General features: G+C 37.6%; 1 protein-coding gene across 1 annotated transcript; it reads right to left on the bottom strand.

Annotated features, from left to right (window-relative positions):
- Positions 1-236: 236 nt before the first annotated feature.
- On the bottom strand, positions 237-10,055 carry LOC115228494 (LRR receptor-like serine/threonine-protein kinase GHR1). Its single transcript, XM_036498953.1, has 5 exons — positions 9,966-10,055; positions 6,844-7,803; positions 6,101-6,203; positions 4,129-4,420; positions 237-624 (listed from the first exon to the last, which is right to left on the bottom strand). The coding sequence occupies exons 1-5, from the start codon at positions 10,053-10,055 to the stop codon at positions 237-239; spliced, it is 1,833 nt and encodes a 610-aa protein (XP_036354846.1).
- Positions 10,056-11,187: the final 1,132 nt, after the last annotated feature.

Below are 11,187 nucleotides of genomic sequence, written 5' to 3'. Positions count from 1 at the left end.
ACACATTAATGAATGTAGCAATAAACAGCATAATAAACCTACTAATTTAAATGTAGAACAATCCTCTTAAAGAAAGGGTTAAAAACTAAAATTAGTTTTATTATTGAAACACTCTCATACTAATATAACTAAAAAATTGAATCAAGTAAGGTTTAAAAACATTTTAATAAACACAAAAAATTAATGTTCAATAAAAACAAAATCGTAAAAAAAATATTAATAAAATAAATGAAGAATTATTTTTTGAAATGAATTCTCCAATATTTAGTAACTTTTTTGAACAACTTTTTATCACATGACATCTTTTCCCATTTTCTCTTTATTGCCGAAGCTGAACGTTGATTCTCATGTAAAATTGTAGAAATATAATCAAAATCCTTTCCATAAACCTTGACAGCATCCAACAATGTCGCTTCTTCTTTTATAGACCATAAAATTCGATTTGACTTAATACAATCTGTGGAACTAGTTACTGCAGAAAAATAATCGGTTTCCTTTTCCGATTCAAAATTAATTTTTAATAAATCTGAACTTTCTAAAGTTTGTCGAATATTTCGGTCTTTTAAAATATCATAGCCATAATAACTGTTAATAAGAGCTACAATGTCCTCTAATTTACAGTCTCTTTAAGATAATCAAAGTTAACTTACGGAGCTGATGTAAGTCGGCAATAAACTGTATCTTCATTTAGAGGAAGTTCTTTCTAGAATGTGATATAAGGATAAAAGAACCAGAAGGTCTGACTCAATAAGCTGATTTGTCATATATTCAAAAACCTATTTAATTGATGTTTGAGAATTCTAACTGTTTTAATTTCCTCGTTGGAATCAGAATTTTGGCGTAATAATTTTAATATTTTCAAAATACACTTGGAATAAACCTGAACAGACATACAAGCGTGAATATATTTATTCTTTTAATTTAATTTCACACAAAATAATAATAATTTGAATAAATTGAAATTAAATATATTGCGTAATAAACTCTGGGAGACTCATTGAAAAATTTATAAGATACAGGCAAAAGTTAATAAAAAGACAAACTATCTGTTTCTCTTGATATTTCATGTGAAATACAAAAAAAATTTTAATTATAGTCTGCTAGAAATCCAAGTTGGATTTCATCGGGGGTAACAGATAATTGTAAATAAGCGAATCTCAAAGTTAAAAGTGAAAAAATTAGACATCATGCAAATAAGATATTTTGAAATGTTAATTACAATGTTTTTTATATGCCAATTTCATATTTATTCATATTTTATTGCTGTCAGAGATTTATTTTTGACTTTTTAAAAATTAAAAAAAACATTCTTGTTCTTAATAAGTAAAACTGGTCTAATTTGCTAGTAATCTCCTTTGTCAAGGATTCGATTCCCAGCTGCTGCCTGTGCAGGAAGCTCCGATTGGGTCTGAGTGAATTTTATGACAATTGACGCCGTCATGACATCTCATCAGATACGGATTCCAAACATGAATGGACTTTTGAATGGGACGTCACGAGCGCCCTACCGTTGTTACCGCTGCACAACAACTAAAAAGAAAACATAAAAGGACTTAATAATTTAGGATTAATTAAAATAATTAACTTCCTTGTTCTTTCTTGAAAGTTTTCTTTCTGCGGCTGGCAAATCAAATCTTATTAATAAAAATTTATAATGTAAATAAACTGCCTAATGGGACTTTTGTACTTGCATTTTAGAGATTAAAATATCAATTTTCGGCGTTATCATCTTCTACTTTAAGACGATTTCAATACTTTGACTTTAAATATCCACGATGTGACATTGCCGTTTCACAGATATGTTGGGTGAAATAAAATTAACTGAGTAATGGATATAATTCTTATTTTGCATCAAAATTCTATTAATTTACTGTTTTTAAACGATATCAAAGGACTTAGTATAATTATGTATGCATGACTTGAGTGGTCAGTCGATCATGAATAGAAGGCACGCTGTCACAAACAGGGAATATAGACCTTAATTCTAATATCTGAGCAGAATCAAACGTCACTGAAGATGGGAAAAAGTTGAAGAGAATTTGGTAGAATTGACTAATGATTGACGAATTAATTAAAATATTGGAGCAGACTAAAACTGTCATTGATTAGCTTGTTTACTTATAATTTAAAGTAAATTATTTAAGGCCATATGGCCATATGGATAGGAAGTTATAAAACCTGCTTTAATTCTACTGTGAAATGCTACATGCTAAGAAAGTTAGGTAATGAAACAAATTAAACAAATAAAAGACTTTGTAAATGCAACCCTCAGTGGTTGCATGGGGCATAAAAAGGAAACGCCTCTTTTTTAACACCAAAAAATTCAATTTGCATGGAAGTTCATTTTTCAAACTTCAAATCAATTATTCAAGCTAAAAATAAAAAATTTAATCAAAATAATAGGATAGAAATCGAGCCTGTCAATCCGTAGAATTATTGTTCTTATAATTTCAAGAATTAAAGCTCGTCGCCAGTATGGAGTCGGGAGAGCCAGGTTAGTGAATGGACGAATTCAAGAATTTTGTGATAAAGTCATGCAGTCACACTCAAAGACAAACTAACCATATAATCGTGCTGCTGCTGAGAAGAAGAAACATAATTTGTCCGAATTAAGTAGCAACTTGAGCATGTAATATACTTTGTCGAATGTATGCACGACTTGAATTAAGGAGCCATTATTATCAATACAAAATATTTGTGACAGATACTGTTGGATAAATTGCATGCCATGAACGGAGTATTCACTACACACAAAATGTTCACAAAGTACGGAAAAGACAGGAAAATACACATTAATATGACAAAACAGCTAAACCCTGCAATCTTAGTGTTTTAGTGATGTCCAGAGAAGAAGCAAATCATCTTGGAAAAAAATAGAATACATTTTTTCAACATTAATCGAGAGGCTTCGCCTGCTAGATGCCACACATAGCCAACTGAGAGCGGTTCATATAAATATGAGGTAGTTAGTGTCATATACCAAAACTAACCCTATTAGGTACAAAAATACATTTATTTAAAAATACTTCACTAATAATGACCCTGAGAACGACCAATGGTTTATTTTTTGGTATTGAGAAGAGATCTTGGCCACTTTTCCATGCTACAGACACTATTGGACCAACACTACCTTGCATGCTTGCTTTCCGCAACTTACAAACACAGTGGCTCCTGGCTTGACGCCTTCCCGTCAGCAACAACGGGTTTGTTGTTAAATGACGAGACCCCTAGGATTATAGTTGCTCTCCGTATTCGTCTTGACATCTGCACGCCCCATCGGTGTTGATGCGCAGGCATAATGGATGTGAAAGTTCTACACCCCCTCTCAATAACCTTCCCATTCCGCTGTGAAAAGTGCCTTATTTGGAACGCAACGTGCACAGAAACTTTGTCCCCATCCGCATCTTCTCCTGGATCGTCCGCGGCTCTGGAGGAAGCCTCAAAACCAAAAAGTACAAAAAACTCGCCGCCCAACAATTTTTGTCTATCTGACATTTAGACTTCCGGAGCCTTCGGCCTCAAACATGAAAATTCCTAAAAGACGTCGGCCTCCTTATCGCTCGGAGAAAGATGAATGCACGCGAATCCTCTTAGCTGAGCCAGAGGATCTTGCTGGCAATCGTGCACGGCAACGCGCAAGCTATCCGGTTGGCTGGGAGTTAACTTGATTTCGCTAATAAAACATAACTGATCAAGCAAGCTTATTTAAGAAAATTAGTTATGTTGGCGTATTTTAATGCAAGTATTGTACAAGTTGACAATCCCAATGCCTTTTGCCTTACGAATTGGGGGAAGGTTTAAAATTGAAGGAGGACGGTTTTCTCGGGTCCTGTTCCAGTAAGACATGGGATAAAAGTGCGGGTGAGCCATGGCCGAGTACCTGGTCACACGCTGATTCTCAATCACATCGGAAGCTAAACACCATTCTATGTTTTTAACAAACCCTCGTTTCTACTTTTATTTATAAACGGCTTCACTGATGGTTTCCTTGTTTTGTAAAACTCTCGTTTAGTCATTGCTGACTTGACTCCATGTCGAATCTACATGAAAGCAATGCCAAACAACCAGGTCGATTGAGTGTCTCGTTGTTTCAGCGCTGGCGGAAATCTTTTTATCCCGCATTATTACTGTCGGCTTGTTAGGTTGGTGGTCGGGGACAGCACTTTTAAGCTGGCGTATTTGAAGTCTATTGCTGAGACATCCAAATATAACTCGTAATACTGTTGTATGGCTTCTTTCTCTTCGTTCAATGAGTGGATCATTTTGTCATATTCTTGCGAGGAATAGAGCTTTGTGTGACTCGAACAAATCACCTTATCAAAATGATTCACTGACTGGTCAGTGCACATTCCTTGATTTACTTTCAAATAGCCGTCTGTCAATGAGGCGACGTCACATTTGAGTCTCTTTGGTTCAAAGTCTAAAAATAAGTCAGAAATACAATCCTGTCATAACAGCCGCGTCATCCAAGTCTACTGGACAGTGCCATAATCTACCCAATGACACATCGACTGTCTCAATATCTGGCCATGTGTCTTCCACACTGTGCAATCTGACTGAGACTGCGTTTGCTTGTAATGCCCGACTTGCTATAAGTAAGGCAATAAATTAGACCAGATATTGGAAAGAAAACATTATTACACTCAATGGAAGCCACAGAGAGGTCACTGCTTCGACGAACAGAGGCCACAACATCGGTTAACTCCTTTCAATATCAACGAAAAGTTACCAGGGGAGACGACAGTAGTCCCAGTAAATGAACTTGCTGTCCTTTTTTGAAGAGGATCCTCACTTGCTTTACTTTAGAAGGGTCAGAAAGAGGAAACGCCACGTCAACGGTTCCGGAAGAGTCTTGGTCGAAGTCATGGACAATATCGTCCACAACCAAAGAGACCAAGTAGTTGGAGACAGGCAAAATAACTCGGAGCATAAAGCACTGGTCATGTCTCCATTCCTCTGTCCATGTGCCCAAGTCAGTCGTGTCTTTGAATCCTTTCAACTGGTAAATTCTTCCATCCTAAAAATGCAATCACTTTGGAAACCAAGTCAGATAAAAGTCCGTGCTTATTTGAAGTCAAGTCAGTTTGGGCGACTCCATGAGCGACTGGCTGTGTCAACCGATCTGTCCGCTCGTGTGACTCGGAAATATTCACAAAACTCGTGATCAGAACAATATACCCACCTTTCGTCCGTAATATCTGCAAGACGTGTCGAAGGCAAGTTTTTGAATTGGATAGTGGCAAGATATTGGGACAACGATTGACTTGATGCTGAAAAAAGAAGACTACCTTTTCCTAGCTTCTTTCATTTCCTGAATGTACAGTGCCCAACGATTTCTGTGAAAATTCCTTAGGGCGATTGTCGTGAGGATTTTCTGCCACGAGTTCCATTTGGCCTGGTTGCGGAGGACTATTTCCTAGTCGGATTAGCCAATGAGAAAAAAGGCCTAAAATATTTGATTTTACTTTTTTTTCGACTTTTCCAATTTTTTCCATGGTTTTTTGCAACCTCCGTTTCGCATCGTTATAGTTTTGGATTATTTTTTCCACTTTTTGGGATTCCCCAAACAATTGTGGACATGCCCGTTTGAATGAATCTCCCAACCGGTCGACTCCCTGCTCCAATAGGCAAAACCTACCGTTTAAACTCAAACCGACCTTCTATGTAGGACGGAAACTGTTTCTAAAAACTTGACCGACATTGTCGGCGGGAGTTGCATGCCGATCGTCATATCTTTGACTTGAATTAGCTATTTGACAGTTAAATTACAATTTTTTGAAAAGTGCAATTAATTGACTTACGATTTCAATGCTCTCCCTCAAAGAAAATATGTTTTCAGTAAGCTCGTTAATATCCTCATGAAAGAACGTGAGTAGTTGTCATCGGATTCAACTTGAGGATCGGACATTAAAATATGTTATCACTAAGTATATTACTAATGTTTCAATTGTTTAAAATGTATTCTAAAAAGTATTAACCAATCGATTGGTGGACATTTCAACTATTTTAAAAACAATAATAATCACTAAAATTAAAATATAACTAAAATATTCATATTTATTTTTAATTTTAAAATTAGTAATGCTCAACTAAAAAGTACCAATCCAAGCATCAAATTGCTCCAAATCCATCGCCGATTTGTTGGAAGGACGCTCTAATGTTTTGACAAGAGGGTCCTTTGAAGTGCCATAAAATATCTCGTCCTTCAAAGGGGTGAATAACATAGATTCTGCTCGAACATAAGTGCTCCCAGAAATCGGTCTCATCCTCTTTTTATTCTCTCTCACTTTCAGTACGTGGTTGAAGGACACAACAACAATTACAAATAATAAAATGAGTGCCGCAACAACCGCAATGATCACCAAAATGTCCTTTGGTTTGTAGAAAGGGGAATTTAAAGACGAAATTTTTGGCAATGATAAATTGGAGGAAGTCTCTTGTCGAGGACTGGATGTCACTGTCGTCTGTATCCTGGTAGTAGTTGTCTTTTCCATTTGATCTTTTACAGACAATAAAGTCCCGTCTGACGAAAGACATGAGAAACACTGTCTGTCCTGGCAATATGATTGAGTGGAAAACCTGAGGGTGTTTTAAGAGAAAGGGAACGATCCAATCACTCTCAGAACACATCCATGGATTATTGCATAGGAAAATATGTTGGATAGGCCTGAGTGACAACATAACAGACATTCCTTTTCCCGTTAGACCACACGAGTCCATTTTAAGACTTGTGGCGTTATCCCCCATCAGCATTTCAAGAAATGGAAGCAAGACCCGACCCAGTCCGACACTCCCCGTTAAATGCAGATTCTCTAACTAGAGCACTTTAATCAACAGACATACATTTCCTGGTCTCTCCGTGGTTTTCGGAGACACCACGGTGACATTAGGGACACTATTTTGTGTGATGAAAATGGTTCGGAGACTAGAAAGAGCAGTGAGTGAAGACAGATCAATCACACTGATGTGATTGTGGGAAATGTCCAGAGTCAGAATACTTTTGAGACCAGTAAAGGACAATGCGGGGAGATGAGAAATTTGGTTATGAGCCAAATAAAGTTCTTTCAGTTGAGAAAGTCCAAGAAAGCAATTTGATTCAATTCCAGAGATTGAATTATTCCGCAAACTCAACTGCAGGAGTGACCGAGACAGCCGAGCAGGAATTCGAGTCAGAAAATTATGGTCTGCGTTAAAATTGACCAGTTCGGGAAAATAAGCAAAGACACCGTCCTCAATCCACTCCAATCTGTTCCTTCTCACGTCAATAGAAAGAAGGGAATTTCCGAGTTTACTGACATCACTGACACTGATAGACTTGATTTTATTGTTCGTGAGGTTTAGAATGCTCAGAGTGCTTGTTTCCAGAACGGGAAAAGTATTTAATCGGCAATTTTTGAGGTCGACGTACAACTGGTAGAAATTGTGACTACTAGAAGGCAACTGAATGCTAAGTTGTTCCATCAAATTATTCGAAAGGATGAGTTGAGAAATAGCCGAGGAGTGAATAAAGGCTCGTCGGTGTATATTTGTGATTGAATTGCCATCCAAATTGATTTTCTTGAGATTTTCGGTGCCTAGGAGATTGTTCTCCTCGATTACTGTCAATTCATTGTTAGAAAGGTCTATTTCCGCAAGATTTGTTTGGTTTCTGAGGTCAAAGTCAAGACTTGTCAAAAGATTCCAAGACAGGTCGATCATTCGCAAATTAACAGTTCTTTTGAATGTATCCACCTCCAATTTCTCGATAACATTACTTCGGAGACTCAAGTGCTCCAATTTAGTCAGTCTATCGAAGGCTTCTCTCTAAAAATAGAAAAGAGCAGTCACCTCGACCACATCAATGCTGTTACCATCGAGAACCAGCTTCTTTAATTGATAGAGGCCACTAAAAGTGTGTTGTGTGAGAGATTGAAGAGAATTGTAACTGAATTTTAGAATTTCAAGTTTATCGGGATTTGGAGCAAGTGGAATATACGAGAGGTACTGATTTGAGCAATCCATCTCGATTCTGAGGGGCAGTCGCACATTGGGGGACACAATTGACACAATGCCATGAATACATACAAAACGGCTCCTTTCCGTAACATAATTCTTGCCTATCCTAAAGTAATCAACAAGAAAGTACACACAACACTCGTTTCTCCGGAAGCGCACGCGGCCATTAAGTAGATAGACTCGTCGCAATTCAATACCAATCAGCAAATTGATAAATTATCGAACAAAGTTGTTTTGCGCAATTTACAAAATGGAGTAATAAATCATTGCTACCAACAGACAGCTGGCAGTAATAAAGATCGATAGTTGTTTTGCCCAATTTACAAAATGGAGTAATAAATCATTGCTACCAACAGACAGCTGGCAGTAATAAAGATCGATAATTGTCGTGACTATCAAACTTTTGTTTTATCAGTTTTCATTACATAGTCATTTTTTGAATTTAACTGGACAGAATAAGTATTAATTCGAAAAAATGGGGGATGCTGCAGGCTGTACTTAATTGTGTCATTATTTACTAGAATTGATAGTTTCATATCAAGAGATACTTAATTAAGTCACTACCGAGGCATACTTAATTAGGTCAATGTTCGCTGTTGTTCTTTGAAGTGATCTTTATAACAAATTGAGAGTAATTAAGATTATATCGATTTATTAAATGGACAATCCACAGTATGATCAAATGAATGGTTGCTATCGTAATATACTATCGAGAGTACTGTTAGTCAAGCGATAATAACTGTCAAGATTACTTCTAACTTGATATTCTTCGATTTTAGTGACCAAAACTTATCGACCTTAAATCGAGTGTCGTTGAATAGTTCTAATTCATTGCTCTTATTACAACTATTCACTCACAAATTAAGAACAATCAAAATGATCAATTCGATTAAAAATTATTATCAATCTAACTCGCACAGACAAAATCTCGCTAAAACCTGCAATCGAGCTGGAAATTGTTGTAAATGACAATAATTAAAAAAAATAATTGATGAACAGAATTTAAAACACTGAAACGTGACATTATCAATTGATACAGTTAATGGTTCAAAACATGTTTTATACATTTAATTGTATACTTGTTACTAGGAAACATGACACAGTTCGTGGTAGTACAGGGTAGTCTATTATTATGTGTTGAAATAGTCGGCCAGTGTGGCAACCAAATTGGTTGGAGGTTTTGGGACCAAGTACTGACGGAACACGCATTCCACAACAAGGTTGATTGAACTTTATAATCGTGAGAAAGGAGAGTACGACAGTGCAATAGAGAGCTTTTTTATTAACGTCGACAGCACGAGTCAGTCACTGTCCTCAAAATGTATTGACAAAATAAATTGTCTCAAAGCTCGAGTTTTTAAATGCATTTCTGATAGAGAGGCAGTCTTAATCGACATGGAAGAGGGTGTCATCAACGAAATTATGAAAAGTAGTCTCGGTGGATTATTCGACGATAAACAGCTCATTTCGGACGTCTCGGGCTGTGGAAACAACTGGTATTCGAAAATAGAAATACTTAAGGGCCACTGGCCACTGTTACTACGCAATCAAATACAAAACTCAATTGAGCAATGTTCTTCACAATGCAGCCGAAAAGTGTCCATTTTTGAATGCTTTTTTCGTCATTTTCTCAATGGGGGGAGGTATATCCATTTTAATAGTAAAGGGACCGGCTCCGGAGTTGGAACAGCCATTCTTGAAATCATGAAGGAGGAATTCCCCAAAGTTTATAGGCATCACTGCTTTTAAACACTGCAAATAGATTTGTAGTATCCGTTTTCCCTTCGGGCGACGATGATGTAATAACATCACCATACAACACAGCTCTCGCACTACGAGTCATCACAGACGTGGCAGACTGTTGTTTCCCCGTCGAAAACCAGGTTTACCTTATAAGCTTATATTTTGGCACTACACAACATTGTGAGCGGTCTGGACAAAGTGATTGGGAGGCAGCAAGGACGAGGTACCCTATTGCGCTCATCCCCCAACATCCGACCAAACTCATTACGCACAAAAAATAACAGAGAAACTAGACCATTCGATGAAATGAACAACATTGTCGCGTCTCTTCTCGTTGACCTCACTTGGTAAGTTCTTTGATGAATGACTATCAGTTCTGCCCGTTTCGAAGGATCTCTCAATGTGGACATAAATGAAATTTGCATGAACCTGGTACCCTACCCTCGTCTACACTACATCATGTCTGCCTCTTCCCCACTCTTTGCTCTTAAAAGCGGTTCAATGCTACCTCGAAGGTCCCAGATTAATACACGTTTTAGAATCGATGAAATATTTAATGATGTCCTGTCTCACCAACATTCGGTAGTCACATCCGACCACACTTCGACCTCTTCGCTGCTCATGTCCGGAGCTCTTCTCGGTCGTGGTTCTCTGTGCATTGAGGACATGGTCAGGAATATAACCCGGTACTCACTTATATACATACCCAGCACATTCAACAAAAACAAATTTGTTGTGTGGAACCCGAATGGATGGAAGATCGGGTTATGTGAGGCACGCCCAGTCCAAATGGACTACTCCCTCCTCTTCCTGGCCAACAAAACCTCAATACACTCCACTTTCCACCACCATCATTCAAGATTTGTCAAACTATATAAACGAAAAGTATTCCAGAATCAACATAATAGGCACATCTCCACCACTACCTAAATGTGGAGGGAGTCAGACTCGAGGACTTTGTGGAGGCAAAGAACTCAATGGACGACCTGATTGGTGAATATATCCAAATCGAGTCACTCAGTGGATCTACCCCCCAAACACGAGTTTTTTAAATAAATTTTTAAATATTGTCATTAATCTGCAGAACGAACCCTGAAATGAATAATTAGTGCCAACCTTTGACTGCAATTAAAAAAAAGGACAAGTCCACTTGAAATAACCGCAAAGCCAACTAAACCGAGAAAAACCCACAGACTTTCCATCCGATCTGCCATGTTAAAAAAATCAAACCAACTACAATCAGTCTCTGATGAATGGACAGCTCGTCCCCAACAGAATTACTAGCCCGACAGGTGTAGATTCCCTTGTCTATTAGACGGAGTGGTGCCACAATCAACGTATCCCCGGGGATGTGTGTCATGCCCACCAAAGTAGTGTGTGAGTCGACCATAATCTCCACTCCATCTTTACTCCACGTATGAAAGGGGAGTGGATATCCTCGAATGGGAC

Source organism: Octopus sinensis, unplaced genomic scaffold, assembly GCF_006345805.1.
Source record: "Octopus sinensis unplaced genomic scaffold, ASM634580v1 Contig10780, whole genome shotgun sequence".
In the NCBI taxonomy this organism is placed as follows: Eukaryota; Metazoa; Mollusca; class Cephalopoda; order Octopoda; family Octopodidae; genus Octopus; species Octopus sinensis.
This window is presented reverse-complemented; position numbering and strand designations above follow the sequence as displayed.

What these genes read in the sequence shown, in the direction of transcription:
- LOC115228494 (XM_036498953.1), bottom strand. Translation starts at nt 10,055, where the DNA reads ATGTTGTTCATTTCATCGAATGGTCTAGTTTCTCTGTTATTTTTTGTG. An exon ending in TGGGGGATGAGCGCAATAGG is followed by an intron (nt 7,804 to 9,965) that starts GTACCTCGTCCT and finishes TTCTATTTTTAG; the next exon opens with AGAGAAGCCTTCGATAGACT. An exon ending in GCAATTTGATGCTTGGATTG is followed by an intron (nt 4,421 to 6,100) that starts GTACTTTTTAGT and finishes ACTTATTTTTAG; the next exon opens with ACTTTGAACCAAAGAGACTC.